Here is a 19,988-nt window from a genome sequence, read left to right as displayed (position 1 = left end):
CTCCGAATATAAATGTGTTGGCATTTCTCTCCCTCATAAACGACATGACAAGCTGAGATTCACCCCCTAATCTTTATCTTTAACTTAAAAACAGTGCTGATCTCAATTCCAAAGCGACATAATGCCGCCATCTACAGGTACCTGCTAGTCATTACAATAGCTTACATATTCACAGACAAGCTGGGCGAGACCCTCTTGCACCTCTAGCCATTGAAAAACGTACTTGACAAAAATATTCGTCGGTGGCAGTAAAAGGTTGGATTCAAGTTGACGAATACACAGTAAACATTTACTGCAGTGAATGAGTTCATATATAAAATAAAAAACAAGACAAAAGCAGGATTCAAATGATAACGTTATCATCAAATGTCTACATATTAATAATTTATTTAATGTTCATCTGTTGATCATACTATATGTTTTTACCAATTCTTGAAGTTTTGTTTCCTTCTCAATATTAGTAGCGCCACAAACTGAGAGGAGATTGAGGTCAGCAAGAAAATAAACCTGTGTCGTATTAGATCGCAGTATCTTGTTGTAACTACTATATACAATATGTTTTGAATATTCTTACCTCTGGCACGCCATCAGGCTTGGCCACCAGGGCCACCACCACCTCCCTCTCGCCTGGTTTAAACTCCAAGATGCCCGTGGCGCCGTAGAATTCGGTGTTGCCGGCAGGCATGACGGCATATCGCACCAGCTGTTTCAACAGCTGTCCCTGGGCTCGGACCACATGGAGCTCTACGGCCTCACCCTCCTGTAAAGGAGGCATTACATCAGATGTGAGGTGATTCGGAAAATACAGCATTTTCAGACGTTTGTTTCTTTGGCTTACATTGATCAACCATGGACCTCTAGAGGATGGAGAGAACTCAAAGACACCCCCAGGGTCATCGTTCTCCATGATGACAATCTCTCTGGTGGTAAAGCCAGCTTTCAGGATCTGATTTTCAACATTACTCCTGGGACACAAAGATGATTTTAGATTTTAGATGTAAGATAATGGCTTTTGACCCCACGCTTATGTAGTGCAACAGAAACACAAAAACATTGTCTTCACTATCCGTAACAATGGTGTTCTATGACAAATAACTGAGCTTTTCTCAATAATTTTATGAAAAAAAAAACCTGCTGAGAACTGTCACTCTACGTTTTGACAAGGCTGTCAGTGACAATTACAATACAACAGGGGGGGAACTCCACAAAAGTGGAACTCATCAAAGGTAAAGTGAACGACAGGAGTATAGAGTCTCCAATGTAGACCATCAGTGTTCTACAGACTACACTTGAATAAGCAACGCTTATTCAAGTGTAGTCATATAACAGTCCGTTTGTGACAAAAATAAAGTCCTACACTTTATTCCTTTGCAGTGATGTGTGTGTGTGTGTCTGTATGAGAGAGAAAACTAGAGTGAAGTAGGCGTCACATATGAAAGTTAAATTTAGAGACAAAACAAGACAGCATGACGCACTCCAAATAACCAATCACAAACCAAGTCACTGCATGCATACAAACCCAGGCATCTACAAAAGCGCAAACAATCAAGCCTGTTTAAGATGGAGTGAATCACATGAAGAGGATTCTCTGTTAACTTCCCAACGACTAATTTCTCTTGGATTCCTTGTTTTCGCACCCCCAGAAAATCCCTAATTCCACTCATCCCCAAATCATCCAGAGATGCCAGAAATCCTGAAGTAGCCCCTTCTCTGGAAAACAAAGTCCTGATTTACGCTCGACAAAAGGGGTTCACTCCAGTCTCCACTTACCCGAAGTACACTATAAAGCGTGTCGTCTCCACCCTGCAGAGATGGGGTGGGAGAGGAGAGTGCTGTAGTTCTCATCAGAACATCCACGAACACAGCATGCTACCCCAAAAGCCTCTCTTTCAGCGTCACATTAACATAACTCAATGAACAACAGTTCATTTCATATACTAACACTTAAGAAGGAACTTAACATGCCTCCGTGGTGCACAACAAAAAAATCTAACTGCATGTATAAAGTTGCCTATTTTGAACCTTCATTTATTGTTAATATATTTCCCTACCTATCAAGGGTAAGCAGCAAGGTCTCATTGACTTCTGGTGTATTGTCTGCAATGATAGTGAGGTTGATGGAGGCATCGCTCTGCCCAGACATGAAGACAACAGAGCCGTTGAGAGGTTCCAGATCATTCCATGTTACGTCCTCACGGTTGGCTCCGATTGGCTTGAGACTCCAGAACACAACAGCTTGACCGTCTGTGCCGTCGCGCCGCAGCGGGAGGCTCACCTGCAACAAATGTCATGACAATAAACTGCAGTGCTTTATATCTGGGATTCTGACAGAACCCTGGAACTAGAGCCTTCATTCCTTTATTTTTACAGTTCATGTCTGAGAGTGGAATCTTACCATGCTGCTGTTACTGCGCTCTGGTTCATGAACCGCCACTGTGCTGTTACTTGTGAAACCAATTTCCCCATTGGCGATATCAGGAGTGACTGTCAGGGTGAGATTGACAGGCCCCCCAAACCTTGGACTTTTTGAAGGAATCATGGGAGTGATGTCAACAAGGTCCAGTGCATTCAACTTGTGCAAAAAAAAAAGTATAATAATTAATTACATACAGGTAGTATTTTGACAATGGCAGAGTCACCATTGCTTTGGTAATAACAGGATTTGGACAGGAGTTTATCCCAGTTGATTTTGGGTGACCCTGGACTGGTCAATCAATCGCAGGGCACATACAGACAAACAACCATATACACGCTCATTCACATCTATGGACAATTCAGCCCTGAAAAAAACAATGGGCCATGTCACTTTGAAGTTAAGTGCTAAAATGAATGGAGACAGCCATATATTGATAGACTTGATGGTTGTTTGGACTTAGCCCACGATTGCACAAAACTTTTAATGGCAGCCATAAAATTTTAAATTGGTCCGCTGTAAAATTACGCAAATGGAGTTAGCCCACTCGAGTTCCCAGTGGCTCAAGTTAGAATCTTTAGCGAATCTAACATGCATGATTTTAGAATGTCGAAGGAAGCCAGAGTAGCCGGAGAAAACTCGCACAAGCACAAGGAGAACATGCATAAACCACAAAAGAAGGGCTGAGTTGAGATTGGAACCCTGAACATCAGAAATAACCACTACGCCATGGTTCTGCCCTAATAGTAAATTGTATTAAAATCTAGAAATCGATATGAAGGCAGACACAGTAGGTAATAGTAGATCAAATATGATGCAATGTGCTTTGCTACTTTCTGCTTGTTTCTGGTCAGACAAACTCTTTTAGGTTTTTACAACAGAAAAAGGCATGGATTTAAGCTTAGAGTGAATAGTTGGGATGTTTCCTTGACAACAGGCCAGATGTGAGTGCCACTCTCATATTCAAAAGAGACACTCAAAATTTCAATTGGCTCCGATTTATGCATGCACAATGGTAAGATCAGAGGACATTCTTTCCAAGTTACCTGTATGAAGAAATGAGCTCCATTCTGCAGAAAAGCATCGTTCCTGATAGGCAGTATGACGAGGGCCGTACGTTCACGAGGGAAGACAACATTCACAGTTCTGCTAACATTTAGAACCTGGTCTCGTGCCAGTACTGGGTCTATCGGACCTGCGGGAATGTAGAGGGCTGTGAGACTCAGTGAGACTTTGCCCAGCATGCCACTGTCCCGCAGGAAGTTTAGTGAAAGGAAACGGCCTTCAGGTTGGCTTTGGATGCTTTGCTCTTTTTCAGGGTTGAAGCGAAATATGCCGTAGACGTCATCACTGTCTTGGATGTAAAACACCATCTAAGAAAAAAGTGTACAAAATAAATACGTAAATAAAAACTAATCTCACTCAACATGGTGTATGCCATATTTGAGCAACTAGTTCAAAGAGGATGACATCTGAACATGGGGGCCACATGGGTCTAATTAACATCTTTTATTGTGTGTTCTGTTTTCCTTTTCCTAAAATTTAGTCCTTGGGCCCAGGTTATAGGGTGAGGTGAGGACGAGGAGGAAAGGATCTGAAGCTTGAACGTGGTAAAACAGATCTTTGAGCTAACTTTAGAGATGCATCCTCTTTAATTAACTCGACTGGAGTCGTGTTGACTATTTTAATTAGGGCCTTTTCTCTCCCTAGTATGTACACAATAATTGATTTACGGTTTGGCACAAATCATGTTTATGACTGATCATTTTGTAATGTTAATTGAGGGGAAAAAACTAAAATTGTGCACTGGTTAAATCATGTGATAGTTTTAGCACACAATAAGTGTAGCCATTGTGCACAGGGGGCAAACAGATGCAGCACCCTCACAACTTGAGGTGATGTTGTGGGTTCCATTCGAATCAATTAAAATTACTTCACATGATGGATGATAAAGATGGAAACCATAAAATCCTGTCACCATTTCACCCTGCACGCTTTAAAAACATGCACAAAACCACACATTTAGTGTGCCTGCTGCTCCTGGTTTGTATCAACTCAGCTACATCAATGGGAACCCCACAGAGCAAAGTGGTTAGCTTTCAAAATGTGCCAATTGCACTCTAATGTATTAGATTAGATTTGGTAACAAACACCCACACACTACACAATGAAAAACAAATGCACAAAATCTGGAGGGTACCGTATTTCCCCAAAACAAGCTTCAACATTTATAACAATTGTATGACTTTTTTTCCACTGACCTCCATTGGTTCGTCCACCTCAGCATCCCCAGTCACAGAATGCGGCAGCAGCCTTAGAACAAAAGCTTCTGCCTCTTCAGGTAGATCGTCTGTTATGATATTTATTGGAATCACAGCAGTTACCTGGCCAGGGGCAAAGGTCACCACCCCAGCCACAGGTGCCAAGTCATCAGATACTGGCGTTAGGACATTAGAGTTTCGACTAATGGACCAGTTGGCGGACACTTTGCCATAGCTACCTCCATTTCTAACAATAACGATGCCCTCAAATCTGGAGGAACAACAACAGAAATTTGTTAGAATACTGTAATGTTATTGTAACTCATATCTGACATGCAGGTTTTCCACCTCTGTGTCAGGTCCTCGTCGATGCTGATTGGTTGAATGACTGCACTGCTGCTGATTGACAGGACGCCATGTGGCTTATCATTCGGCTCAATGGTCACAAGCACAGTCGAGGGTGAAACTAGTACCACATCTCCTTTAAGGCTTGCCTCCAGCAGTACCACTTGGAAAGACTCTGCGATTTCTGGCACTTCATCATCCGTGATGTTAAACAACAAGCTAGACTTGTAGACAAATGGAGGGAAGGTGACGGTCCTGACCGGCTGCAGGTCAATGAAGTCCTCATCAGCTGTGGCGCTCACCGGACCTTTGCCACTTACAAGCACATAATCCACAGAAACCTGGAGACAGTTGGTTACACATGTTTCTTGCTGTGGAAATATTTTCTATACTACTGTAATTATACACTGTTAAATACCAAACGTCTGATTTACTATGATTGGGAACAGGTGTAAATGGGGTGGCGACAGACTTATATTTTGCGCATTAGGTCTCTCTGATGTTTTTCATCATGGAACATTTGGCAGAGCACCACAAGTGCAAAATGTTTGAAAAAAAGTTTGAAGTGATGGAATTGGAAGTGTTAGTGGAAGAGGCAAACAGATATATTACAGAGTCACAGAAATGTCTATCACTCCGATAATTTTGCGGAAGCCAGCAACTCTAAAAAAGCCATGCTTTGTTTGTTTTAACTCATCAGTGTGTGAAAATTGGATGCATCCGTCTTTCCTGTGTAAAATTGCGTTTAAAATTTGGGAGAGCACACTCGAAGAACTCGAAGAATGTCACAAACAGCCCATGGAGGAGCAATCTCCTCTTACTGGTTGTAAGACTGTAATCAGGAAGTAGTTTGGTTTATGGACGAGTGAGAGAAACAGCTTAAATAAGCACACGGAGCAAATAGGGATTTATGAATAACCGCATGCATGCTATAGCTGTCTTCACTTTTGTCTACCTGTAGTTACATCACCATTATGCCGCTAAGAAACAAACCCAAGTAGTGCATTAGCCATTTTGTTCAGTTCGACATTTTTGTCAGAACTTTGTCAGAGTTTCTTTGCAGCCAAACAAGAGTTTGATTACTGCGTTCATACATAACCAAATGACTCGTAACAAGTGGGTCAATGAACTAACGAACAAATACATTTGATTAAAATGGACCTAAAGCGCGCAAGTGTGAAAAGCATGCTTAATGTTATTATGTTCATAATTCAGGAGCCAGAGGGACCAAAAGTACCTCAGTGTCAACAGAGCCAACAAGTGGCCCGTCCTCACTTAGCCGACCACGTGTCACATTCAGGGCGATGACCCCAGCAGACTCTGGAACTGCTATGATCGAGTGTGAGAACCTCAGTGGGCTGTCATTACGTCGGATCCTCAGCTGAACGCTGCTGCCGTTGGGCCTGAGGAGAGCTCCACCTGCTATGCCCGTGAGCTTGACTGAAAACACTTCATCATCTTCTGGAATCTGGTCCACACGAAGAAAAATGGTAGGACTTATGCAACCATCCAATCAATAAGGTTATATGAAGTTGTAAATAATTCGCTGTTGCTTGTTGCTTGGTACCTGGTCATCCCGGATGAGGATGCTGAAGTGAATGACAGAATGTCCAACAGGAATCGTGATATTTCCTCTGTCTGGAGTGAGGTCCTCAAAGGCAGGATTGAGCCCCCCAGAGATCTTCAGTAGAATATTAACACACTTTATATTAAATAAGTCCTTTTTGAAAACATAACATGGGATGACAATGTGCTTTTTTGATGGACAATGATCTCTCACCTCAAAATTCACAGTCACTGTTCCATATGTCCCCTTTTCCCTGATTAGAGTGAGAGGCACAAACTGGTTTCCTCCTCTCGGTTCATCAACTATGACCTCCTCAGTCTGTGATGGGAGAGAGAGATATGACAAACATAATTAAATCTCTATTTGTACATGATCTTGTTCAAATGGGTTCAAATCAGTACGATAATTAGTAGCACAAGCTTACAAACAAACGGGATAGCTCTTTATCAAATGGATGCCAATTAACAAATATCAGTTTAATAATGATTAACCAGGAGAATATGATACATGATTTCATTGGGTGAAGGCAAGTCAAATCTTTGTCATTTTGGTGTTGACCTTTATTTATTATTGCAATAAACATTGACAATTGCTGAAACAATAATTGCTGAATACTTTAAAATTGACACCAAAAAAGTCCAACTCGGATATCAGTTAAAACCCCAACAGGACTTGGCAAATCATCATCCATCACATCAAACCATGTGGAGGTGGTAGGACAAATGGTTCCCAAAACTCCACGGCTGCCATGGAAACTGAATTCCCACTACTGATACATTAAAGTAAGAATTGATGTGGATTCAATTGTCCTTAGAAGTAAAATAATTGACATCTGTTTGTGCAACCACAGTACTTATTGTTCATACAATAAGTTAACCTGTATGATTTGAGGTAATTGAAGTAGTATTGGATTCAAATGCACATTTCCCACTTCAGTTACACATTGAAAGGAACACACAGATGAGATTAATTGATGATGTTGGATTTTCTTACTGAGTTGAAGGCGATGATTCCAAAGGCATTATCATTGGACAGGATTGTGATGGTGGCTTTGTTGGGTGTTCCCAGTGTCACACCGTTGGAGGAGCTCTGGAGAGTGAAAGCAATTCAAATAGTTAAACTAGGTCACCACACCTCCTCCGTCAGCCATGATGCTCACAACCTTATTCCCTTGACTTCGTTATTGTTCCACCACTACTGAGACGCCATGGTGAGAAGGCACAAAGACAGGAAGTACTGGTCTCAGCTCACTTAATTTGTCACTTTGCCTCTCGGCAGGATGCCTCTTCATTCTTGAGCGTTATCATTCGGCCTTAAGACAGGACAATCCCAAAATCTCCTGTGTGGCTCTCAGTAAACAAAAGAATTGTATTTTTTTCTGAATGTAATTGCCAAATAAAAGGAGACACTAAAGAGTATTTCTGCACCTTTTAGATAGGCAGGGTTTCATTAGCATCGGCAGGTAGTTTTTTTTCACAACCACCATGTCTTGGCTAAGCGTGTGGTAGAGCGATGCGTGAAAGACAACAGCGTCCTTAGGGTCCACTGCCTTCAACACTCTATTCATAAAGGGCTTTTCCCAGTTGTAACAGAGCTTTGTTGTTACTGCTGAAGTCTTGTAGTGGTCACTGAGGGTACAAATGGTTGAACAGAGCCAAGCCACTGAGCAAGCCAGGAGTCCACTGACACACACACACACACATTTTCACCTCTGAACCTCAGTCTCGAGCAAGCCTTGAATCAAGAATTAGCTTCATACCTTACTTACCCTGAATGTAGTTCAGTAAAACTGTTATTTTCCAGAAAATTATACTTGGTTTAAGTTTTAAGCCTTTCCACTCTAGGACTACAGTTTCCATCCATCCACTTCTAGTCCTCTTGTTGTCATTCGGGTCACGCGTGTGCTGGATCCTACTTAGTTAACTTTGGCGAGCTACACCCTGGGCTGGTCACCAGGCAGTCGAGGCACATATGGACAAACGACCATTCACACTCACATTTACACCTATGAACAATTTAGAGTCTTCAATGAACCTAACATGAATGTTTGAAGCCTGAGTGTCTTGAAAAAACTCACAAAAGAACAGGGAGAACAAACAAGAAGGCCTGAACCAAGTATTGAACTCAGAACCTTGCAAATGCGAGGAAGACGTTCTAACCACTTCCCCGGACGTGGGGTCCATTTTGAATTGTAATAGTTCAACTCGGGATTGGCATTATCGTTGATTGATTGATTGATAATGATCTGAATCATTTGGTTGTGTGGAGTTGATTGTTAATTAATCAAGTCTTCATCACTGAGGCAAAATAGAGTGCACTATTTGGCTACAAAGAGCAGCGGTGCTCTTGATTTAGTCTCAACTAGGTTGCTTTCAGAAGAACATTATAATGTGGGGGAAAACAGTTACAATATAATAAATATACAATACATTTAAAAAAACAACAATGAACTGATTAATTTATCATTAGTTTCCCCCATAGTCAGTCAAGGAAATGTATTCAAATGTCCATCACTAATGTAAACCAGTTTGTTTTTTAATTGGTGATGGAAGACAGACAAGTATGATGTACCTACAATGTAACAAAAACAACATATATCCGGAATGTCACTCTCTCTTTCTACCTTAATGCTTGATGTGTGATCCTACTTGCAGTGCACATTTATACTCCAGACAGCCCCCTCGTAAACTGAAAGCTTTGTCTGCACTGTAGTGTAAATAGAAGGGCTAAGTGGGCCTCATCTTTTCTTTCACTCTGCTTGTAGGCTAAATACAGGCATGCACCACAGGGAAATAACCAGACGTCACATAAAGATGATAAATAAACAATGTTGTGAGGGATGTCAGGTTTGTTTTGCAAAGATGACAATCAGTGAATCATGATCCTCCTTTATCTTAGGACTTGGGGCAACTGATGAGACGGCGATGAGCACTCTTCCCACCTTAACTCATCAATCAAACTTGACAACTAAATGCTAACTGAAACCATGGCAATAGCTTCTAGGTGTAAGGAATCTTAAGCTGTGAAAGTAATTCTGTTTAGAATGATTTACAATGTAGCTCCACACCATCTGTGCATAATGCAATTTTCTCACCTAACTGAACTAATACATTGCTTGAAAAGAATTACACCTTCAGTGCAAGTAGCTTAAATCTCCAATTGGGTTTCACCAGCAAAGTAGAATACATAATGTACTTGCTGGGAAATTGTGGCTGTCACAGTCAGTTTCCTTTCACGGCGTTGTCTTTTAAAAGGGAAACCTCAAAGGCGTTCTGGTCATGTACGTTTTCCCCCACCCCGTCTGACCCCAGTAAAGTCTTATGGTGGACACACATCAAAGAACCGAAAAAGAGGGCTTACTGTGGTTGACGCCTCCACATCCCATTGCTTAGTGGCTCGTGTGAAGGATTCAGAATCAGAACAGTGAGACTTTGTAGAATGTATGCTTGTAGAGCAACGGCGGTAACATCCGTAGCAAAAACAAATTTGACATACACAGGAATGATGAACTTATACTGCAAGACCCGAACGATGAGCCTTTTACCTGTAGAGTGAGGTTAAAGGTAAACGTCTCATCCGCTTCAGGCATGTCGTCGTCTTTTACTGCAATGAAGATGGTCTTACTGGATTCAGTGGACAGCAGAAAGACGGCAGCATTAACAGCCTCAAAATCGCCTGTGTCGACTCCCTCCAGCTGAAATGAACAAACCAAGTAATGTTCAAGAATAGTGTGCTGTGGAAAGAAGGCTGGATATTGCATGATCTATAGTGGATTCTTCCATCTATCCCTTTCCTGACATGAAACTTCCTACAATTTTATTGCTGAGTTTTTGCAGGATGTATAATAGTTAATTCAAGAGAAATTGTGTTAAAAGCATTATGACGCTAACTTCTTCACCACATTCCACTGCATGGCCAGCTCGTCTTGTTAGACACCAACTGTGAGCATCTGACACAAACCCCCACGTAGAGCCCATAAAGCCAAACCCCAACTGAGTTTTCCAAACTACTGGCACACACCATCTTTGATGTTGCCATCACTTTTTGCAATGACTAAAGGCTTGACTGCCTGAAAATGCAATGGAAGATATTACAGACTGAGTGGTTACAGGCTTTGAAGGTGGACAGTTCATTCAGTTCAGTTTAACTACATACTACAGTACAATAAAGAAGCATCAATGCATAATATGGCATGGGATACTCTAACAGTGCTTTAGGGTAAGCTTAGAACACAAGTCCTACCAGAACCAAAGCCGTGACATTGACGGGGTCTCCCACTCTCTCCACGACCAGCCGGACCACAGCCGTGCTGCTCTCGTTGACAACAAAGTCCGTCTGCCCCAAGAAGCGCAGAGCGGCCGACTCAGATGTTGCGCCAGGGATGGACAAAGTCAAAACCAACCCGGCCAAATGGAGGAAAATGGTCATTCCTGTATGAAGATGCAAATGAAGAACAAGGTTAGAATCGGTGGGTTTTGGGTTCATTGTAGGCAAACGTGCCATGTCTGGTTTCCACCAAGTGGTGCAGTTCATCTAGGGACAGTTAGGTTGTCTGATGGCAAAGTTTAATCCCTTATTGAATTTATGTATTTGGTACCCTTTCTTCTTGGTATGTGGTTACTTATTCCAAGAAGACTATTCTAAGAAGACAAGCTTTTATTTAAGAACAGTGCTTCGCATTTCATTCGTTGCTGCACACAAATTATGTTTTTCAACCCAGCTCAACCCTTAAAGGTAACAACGCTCTGGCTGTTGCTCCAAAGGACCAAAAAGCAGTACATTACAACTTCCTTTTGACAATAGGAAACCCATCCATCCATCCATTTTCTGAGCCGCTTCTCCTCACTAGGGTCGTGAGCGTGCTGGAGCCTATCCCAGCAATCATCGGGCAGGAGGCGGGGTACACCCTCAACTGGTTGCTAGCCAATCGCAGACAATGGGGAACCCAAAATTTGCATTTCGTTAGCCTAATAGCATCATTGCCGAAGTCATGTTTGAACATACTTTGAAAGCAGGGGGGAAAAAAAAAAAAAAAAAAAGAAAAGTCTGGTTGCCTCAGTTCAACTTCTGTCGATTACAATTACCTGAATGACTGAGAAGCTACACCATTTTTTTTTAAAAACAAGCACATTGGTATTTTTACTGATATTGTGAAAGTAAATTAAAAACAGCTTTGGCAATTATGTTATTAGGCGAATGATGTGGTTCTTAAATTATCTTGATGTTGAAATTGGCATTTTGAGGGATGTACTAAGAATCAGGAAGATGTCTTCTCCACATCCAAAATCATAGATTTTCAAGAGATAAAGAGACATCATAATCACAGCTGACTCAGTGGTTAAATAGGTAGTTATCCCTGGATGTGTTAAACCTTATGCTGTACAATGGAAATAACAGGTTGTGTAGAATAAAGGAGCCATATGTTCAGAAAGGCTGGCCAGATGGTCATGGTGGTATAACAAACTGGTAATATTCCATAATTTGAACAGCTGTTGTCCTCATGCTGTCATGACTGTTAAAGCACTTGTTGTTGACGCCATTTTTCTTGACCACACAAATTCACTATGTCACGCCAAAGTAAATGTGACCAAATCAGTAGTTTCACGTATTCGGCACAAGATTTCTTGGCATTTCTGCCTGGCCAACATTCTCCTTCCTTCCCCTCTAATTATCTTTTCTGCTCTCCTGCTTCCTACAATCATCTTCACGTCTGCGCTCGTCTCCTCATGCTCAGCCCTCTCACAATGAATAATCCTGAAGCTGGATGGAGCCACTGAGACAGTTGTCATGGTTAACACAACAAAACAACCCAGCATGACAAATGGGGTGGAGCCAATGAAGGACTATGGCTACTGTCCTCAACCTCCTCGCCACCCTCCTTCCACTCGTTTCATTCATAATCTGCACAACGCGGTCTTGCCAAGGGTATAACTAACTGTAACCATTCTCTTTGAGAAAATGCTATTTATTCAAAAGTTAGAAAAAAGCAACGGCTCTTACATGCAGATGTCATGCTGTTCGTTCCATTTTTAATGGGAGAAACCTCTAGGAAAGTTGGACTTTGAAAATAGTAATGTTTCCATAATGTTCCATTACAGTTATACTACTGTGAGCTATTCTCAGAATGGTATAAATACTTAAATAGAAGTCATTAGTGTGTTAGTAGCATAAAATATTATGATAATTTACCAACTTTAATTAGCTAACTCTAATATGTTTGTTTTTTCGGTGTGAGTGTGGATATTTGTTTTATTTGTGAATAAATGTGCGCATTGCACAAATATACCATGGTGGAAAGATGACTGGTTAAAACATCAAAAAAGGATTTAAAGCTGGTGGGTGGCAAGGGGTTTAGGCTTGAAGGGAACGAGAGGGAAGAGGTGAGTTAGTGTGTAAAGAGAGGCTGGGTCTCAGTCAATCCATTTATTTGTTTTAATGTAATTTCATTAAATTCCCGTGATTTCAGTGTTCACCTTGGTTTGTCGCAACATTCCTCCCAGACTCCTTACATGTAATAATTTACTCTTTTGTCCATTTTTACCTCTATAGATATACGATATGCATACAGTAATAGTAGATAGACTTGCCTAGCAATCACTTTTAAAAGGTCACAGTTTAGGCAAGGGGTTAAAAGATCCTCAGTAAAGTAAAACTGTAGGCACCTATTTCGTTTTATATGGACTGTCTGTCCATCTACTGTTCCATTCCATTTTTGTTACAAAGCACTTAATGTTTCCATGTTATGAATTATATTCTTGAAATAAAGACATCTACTGAACTTGAAAAACACACTTTACTGTCTGTCACTGTTACTGTCTGTTGTCTGCCATGTAAAATTACCTTAATATTTGTGCCGCACTCAAAGGCAATTTGTAATTTAAGAATTTAGTATTAAATTTAGCAAAAATAAAGTTTCAGCACCTACTTTAGCTCTTAATCACAACAACTCTTCTGAGAACCCGCCACTCTACAGGTATAATAATATCATAGATCATCTCAGATCAAACAGTATTGGTTCTTATGAACTCCTACAACCCCAGCCACACAAAAAAGATGGTGGTCCATTGACCAAGAATACTGCACTCTTTTCAAGGTGCCTAATGGAAAACAGATGCTGCGTGAATGGCACAGATCTGATTTACAATTACCGGGATATTTTTGTTCGGGTGTTTTGTGATGTGCCAACCATGATCCCAGGGGCTACAGGCAGACCAAGGATCTGTCCGTCAAGAAAACGGCAGCATGCCGTGTTTGGCACAGACCTCTGACACTTATACAGCTGCTGCGAACAGAGCTGTGACAACCAAGCACACACATGCGTATGTAGCCACGGGTTTAGCAAACCATTCTGCCACAGACCGAACATAAAACCAAAGCAAACTGCATTTTAGTAGAGATGCTCAGCTGGTGATTGGCCAGGGCACCAAAGAGCTTTGAACACACTGTCAATCACTAAAACAAATGAAATGGATTGTTGGCCCAAGTACTTTAGCTAGCCAAAGATAACCCCACAACTAAAGAGAGCTCCCACGGTGAACCTTCAGAATTGACTGATGCTGTGACCTCACTCAACTTACTCATTATTATCTTTAATCATGTCATACATTATTTCCAGGAACACACACTGTGTCATAAGCATCAAAAAAATAATTATTAAATTTTAAAGTTCTACCCTTATCACAGTTACAGTATATTATTCACTTTGTTGAAAAATCATAATCAAGCTCACTACCTTTACACAAACACAGTTGACCAGTGTTGTTGTAAGGTTGTGAGTAATGCTCATATACTCAGCTTTTGCCAACAAACATTTAAAAACGGTGTCGTGTTCAAAAACTTATATTTTCAAAACCGAGTTTCAAATGTTTGCGTTACAGGTTCCAAAACACTGTTGTCATGTAAACAAACAGCTAAAAAAAAAAGCACATTTTTATCCATTTCCAGATGTAGCTTACTCTATGGCTCTTACTGTGTGCTAATGTGTACTGTGTCTAATAGGGTACTCTGCAGTCTCGCTGGCTTCTTCCCAAAGTGTTGCTGTCATGTACCTGAGGTCAACTGAAGTTGCCTTTGGTGTGAATATGAGTGCCATAAGTAATCTGGGATAGGCTCCAGTTGTAGAGAAAATGGATGGGCATGAATGTGATGGATTAGTCTTTTCTAGAAAGCCCTTCTCAGCAGGCTCACTGATAAGCACAGGGAGCAGGCATGCTGATAAAACAGCCCGCGGTGACTTGACCCTGTCACCTTTCATCCCAGCAGTGTCAGGAGCTCGGTTCACAGGAACTGCCGCATTGGATCCCTTGCACACACGGACTCGCTCACTGATCTATTAGCTATCCCGGTCGTGGGTGTCTGGTTGCCGGGCAACTCCTGGACGCACGACGATGATGCCTCTTGGGTTTCGCCTGACAGCGGCCAGTGTGTCGTAATCTCCCGAATCAATTATTCAATGGAAGCCTTGGACTTAGTGGATGACTGCAGTTAAGTGTGACACCGCAGGATTCTCCACATAATACATGCCTGGTGAATGCTTGACAACAAGAGGCTTCGCTTTTCTTCAAATCATTCAAGATATGTTAGAGTTCTCATTGAAAGCAGAATTTGTTGTGACTATAATTACATTGTGGATTTTGCCTCTCCCGTAATTACTTCCCCGAGTTCTCAGTATTTGAAGGTTTAGAAGTGGAATGCGATACTTGTACTTCCCTTTTGGAAGAGGGTGTGTTGGACATCAGTCAGTGGAGTTTAATCAAGGGCTTTCCCATGTGGCTTTTATGCAATGATGTTGCCCTGGTCGTAAGACGCCCTTGCAGAACAGCTTCTGGTTACATTGGACCACTTAATGGCAACATACAGATAGATCCACGAATCAGTATGCATGTATACAGTACAGTGGAGTCATTAAAGTCGAGCTCCGTAAAAGTGGTACAATTTGGAGTTCAACGATAATTTTCTGGATAAAAAAAAAAAAAAAACCTCAAAGGTTCAACTAATATTACATCCGAGTATTGATTGATTTACAGATTTTACTATGGCTTTTTAATGATGGTAACAGTGATGGTAAAAGGAAAAAATGATGCTCTCCACTGATGTGAATAAAGGCGCTCAAGTTCTTCTATAGAGGGGGAGGGGTGACTCATGCTGAACTCCAAAATGCATCACGAGGCAATGTTTTAGCCATGACCCCCCGCCCCCCAAACAGCAAAACTGAAATGGTGAAACACAGTTTATTGCTATACTCCACAATTTAGTACTACATAGTTCTGTCTTTTCACATTTTCAGCAATTATCTTCAAACATGTATAACATATTTCCGTTTTACAGAGTCTTTAAAACAACAGAGGTTTTATGACAGCAACAGTGTGGGTGTGGATAAACAAATTACCTTGACATGTATTTCAATGTGAAAATATGTTTTTAAATTAGAACAACTTGGAAGTAAGTCAACCAGCATCACAAAACAAATTGTGTTCAGCTTTGGAAGTTCACTTTTGCAGGTTCTACTGTGTTTCATAGTACAGTACAACATCCACCCATTTTCTGAGCCGCTTATCCTCATTAGGGTCGCGGGCATGCTGGAGCCTATCCCAGCTGTCATCGGGCAGGAGGCAGGGTACACCCTGAACTGGTTGCCAGCCAATCGCAGGGCACATACAAACAGACAACCATTCGCATTCACATGCACACCTACGGGCAATTTAGAGTATCCAATTCATGCAAGTCTTTGGGATGTGGGAGGAAACCGGAGTGCCTGGAGAAAACCCACGCAGGCACGGGGAGAACATGCAAACTCCACACAGGCGGGGACGGGGATTGAACCCGGGTCCTCAGAACTGTTGAGGCTGACGCTCTAACCAGTCGGCCACCGTGACAGTACAACATAAAACATTAAATTGTATAAACATTGTAAAATGGATATTCCCTGTGGCCATATTGCTGGGTTGTTATTTGAGTTGAAAGAAAACCAGGCAGTTGTCAAATATCTTTTGCCAAAAGTCTATCCTTAAAAGCGAAACCAAAAAATGTTAATGCAGTATATTATTAGAGTACAGTGTGTATTTATGTAGCTCAAGTTGTGCTGATGGTTCCAAAATACTATCACGCCTTCTCTCCGTTGTTTATTGACTTGTTTTATGTTTGAGCTGCGCTTAGCGATGCCACCAGACCAGTGTTTGTCGAGATTTACCTCAGAAACCGTCCACAGGCGGCGTGGCCACGCATCACATAGTGGGTCAACTTACAAGCCCATAATTGCACTCTGCATGTAGTTTTTCCTTCAGGTATTTTTAGGTCAGTCAATGTTTTCGTCGTGCGGGGAAGAAATTAAGAGACATAATAAATGAGTAGAGCTAAAACACACATTGTTAAAACTGCCAAAGGTTTGTATTACACACCAGACTTATTTTAGAGAGCTCTACGCCAAAACAGATTTGTGTTTATTTTTAGGGGCAAAAACAGAAAGCCTGCAAAAAGGGGAGGTAGGACAGTTGAGGAAATAAGAATGGCAAGGTGATGAATTGCAGTCAAATCATGCCATTCCACACAGGGAAATCTTGAATGAATCCCCTCCTAAAGAACAAAAATGCATGAGGTCAGCCCTCGGGCTATTATCGGAAGATAATTCACACCGGCCTTTCTCTCCTTCAAGGGCAAGGGTCTGTCAATCAAATGTGCATTTTACTGTGAAAATGAAAACAGAGAGCGCGGGGAGAGTTTTCCTGAGGTATTGTCCATGCAGCTGTGTTCGAATGCTCTAAAGTTCCACCAAGTGCATCTCACATACCTCTAAATAAAAGCAAGAATGTTTTCTTCTGCTTTAGAAGCAATGGGTTGGAAGGGGTGTATGAAAAGGAAAGTGCTTTCAATTGAGTAGGAAGCAGTAGTAGTGAGCAGTTTAAAGCATTTTTGGTGCATTGGTTGGCTGATTAGCTTGTATGACACAGAGTGATCGAGGCAGACAGAAAGACACTTTGAGGGGATTAAACAAGGTTGTGCTCGCCACAGCCTCGCAGACCAAAGGACCAATTTGGAACGGGTATTACTTCATTGCATGTAAAAGCTTGGACCTGGATGAAATGCTAATTGCTTTTCAAAACCGCTCCCAAAAGAGAGGGACGAGGTAGACCTATTTCCGTTGAGGAGAAGCCGGGCTTTGCGTTTCACTGAGCAACGCACAATTTTAAGGAGCGCACTTTTGTTCTCGCGTGCTATTTTGTAGGTTTTGTGGGCATTACTAAGATGGCCACAGTTCTCTTTTCTGTTGTTTCTACAACTTTTGGCAAGCAGATCACCACTCCAGAAGAATCCAAACCATACTATTCCGAATGGCCTTTTCCCCCCTCTCTGTTGTAAACAAGGACACGGCTGCACACACATTCACAGTACTGTAGGTGTCAAACCGCCCCTTTCAAAAACCCAAAGTACCAGATGGCAGCACAGAAACTGGTCATTCTCTCACCTATTGATTGACTATCATAAGGGAGTAGTTGTCTATTTAATCTCAGTTTGTAACCTGCCTTGTGAATTCTGGTCCAATTAATCACAAAATCATGAATACTGCTGTGAGTACTTTATCAAATCGAGGGCATGTATTTTTTTTGGCTGCAAAAAGTATCAGGTATTTATCTGAAAATTGGCCTTTATTAAATTGTACGAGGCGACACCTAGTATTTTTCCATGAAAAAAAGGGAGGCGTCTATTTGAGGTGAAATGTTTATTTCTTTCAGTGGATGATATACCCGCCAATAATTGTGGCACGGAATCTATCAGACTGGAGTGATAAGAGTATAATTATTAGGGATGGGTTTTTATAATCGGAATAATTTGATTAATTGTTCATTTGGAACTCTCTTGATTGCATTTGGAACTATAATGTTGATTGAATTGTGGTGCTCTTCATTGTTAACTAGCTTGCATTCTAAGGAAGAACAACATGATTTCTACTGGGCTCAATAAAACACTGGCATCAAAACAGGAGTTCAGAACATTCACAAATAGCTCTTTAAAATATCAGGATTTTTAAGGATTTTCCATCATTGATTAATCCAAGGTATTTCATTCTCATCTAGCACCTCTGCAGTACTTTGCATAGATGACCTCAAGGTTTATTATCTTGAGATGTTTATCTCACAAAGCTATAATCTAAAACGGCAGGCATTAAGAAAAGAAATGGTGGATGAATGCATCTGTTTGAGACAAACACAACCGCTCTGTGTTCAACTACCCCCACCAACTTTTGAAATTCCTCCGCTAAGACTAAATATACAACAATGAGGGACATCAAAGAATGAGAAAGGAGCTAGTACACGTGCAACCCCCCGCTGCAGCGACACACTGAAAAGGCTCTATATTGCAAGTTGCGAGAAAAACAAATATTTTCCATAATTTTAAAGCAAATACTTTACAAGCTTTTCAAGTGCTGTCCTTAATTCTTGTGAAAACGGGTTCCCTTGTGATATACTATAAACCATGGCAATTACAAAAATGGTGAGGGATGCTAATTTTCAAAAAGTGTGACATTATGACAGAAACCTAGGTTGCAACACATTCATGGGTTTAATTTAATAAATACCAGGTGTTCCAAAAAATGCCGTCCTCAAATAACATGGTAAATTATTGCTCAAATGATCTAAAATTTGACTACATGTGCAGTGGCGGTTCAAGCTGGAATGGCAACCTGTGTGAGCCCCCATTTTTAGTGCCCCTTCACGCCACACCAACTGCTACCATGGACATTTTTCTAAAAGTGCTAACTTACTTTGACTTCATGTAATGTCAATTAATTTGAAACGATAAAGTAGAGAACACGAGCAACAACGAGACCTATGTCGCTGGCCATGGCACACTCTCAGTCACTTTTGACCAAAAAGCTAACCTGATCTCCTCCCACAGACAACAATGAAGATGTCATACTTCCTTGACCTCTCACTTCATGTATTAGCAAAATCCTTGAAGACCCCCCTATAATGTCTCCAAAAGAGGACGTAAATTATTTTTTCCCTTTTTTCTCAGAGTGAAAAATGACATTCACTAGCAATGAAAGTGCATTTTGTGAATTTTTTCCCAATTTTGATAAGTATACTGTATCCTTACCCAGATAATCAGATATCAAATAATTATCATTTTTGGAACAACCTGTATATTAGATAATTACAAGAGGGTTAAACACTCTTAAAAACTCTTGGGTATTGTGCTCTCCAGCAGACACATTGTCATGAACCCCTGTGAATTGCCATATGATTTTTAAGTGTACAGAATTGAGGCAAAAGGAACCCATGCACACCACGCAGGCATTTTACTATCAAGCGGGTACAACAATGTGTGTGTCAGTACGTATATTTGATTATTTGTAGACTTACAGTATATGCTGTCATGGGCAAGAGTTTTCTGCAGCAACCAT

General features: G+C 41.2%; 1 protein-coding gene across 6 annotated transcripts in view; it reads right to left on the bottom strand.

The window, feature by feature from the left end:
• adgrv1 (adhesion G protein-coupled receptor V1) overlaps positions 1-19,988 on the bottom strand; it is a 112,135-nt gene that overhangs the window by 88,925 nt on the left and 3,222 nt on the right. For all 6 annotated transcript variants that reach the window (XR_009768284.1, XM_061672220.1, XM_061672221.1 and 3 more), the window contains exons 2-14: positions 10,829-11,016; positions 10,131-10,280; positions 7,580-7,675; positions 6,800-6,904; positions 6,587-6,700; positions 6,257-6,487; positions 5,023-5,360; positions 4,675-4,945; positions 3,460-3,786; positions 2,396-2,572; positions 2,052-2,275; positions 839-965; positions 575-760 (exon numbers count right to left, since the gene is read on the bottom strand). Coding sequence is in view for 5 of the 6 variants with exons in the window: in XM_061672220.1 (XP_061528204.1) it covers positions 575-760; positions 839-965; positions 2,052-2,275; positions 2,396-2,572; positions 3,460-3,786; positions 4,675-4,945; positions 5,023-5,360; positions 6,257-6,487; positions 6,587-6,700; positions 6,800-6,904; positions 7,580-7,675; positions 10,131-10,280; positions 10,829-11,016 (2,534 nt within the window). In the remaining variant the exon portion in view is untranslated. The remainder of the gene's footprint in view (positions 1-574; positions 761-838; positions 966-2,051; positions 2,276-2,395; positions 2,573-3,459; positions 3,787-4,674; positions 4,946-5,022; positions 5,361-6,256; positions 6,488-6,586; positions 6,701-6,799; positions 6,905-7,579; positions 7,676-10,130; positions 10,281-10,828; positions 11,017-19,988) is intronic.

This window comes from Phycodurus eques, chromosome 3, assembly GCF_024500275.1.
Source record: "Phycodurus eques isolate BA_2022a chromosome 3, UOR_Pequ_1.1, whole genome shotgun sequence".
NCBI classification, from domain to species: Eukaryota; Metazoa; Chordata; class Actinopteri; order Syngnathiformes; family Syngnathidae; genus Phycodurus; species Phycodurus eques.
Note: the sequence above shows the minus strand (reverse complement) of the source record. Positions and strands in the feature narration are given on the sequence as shown.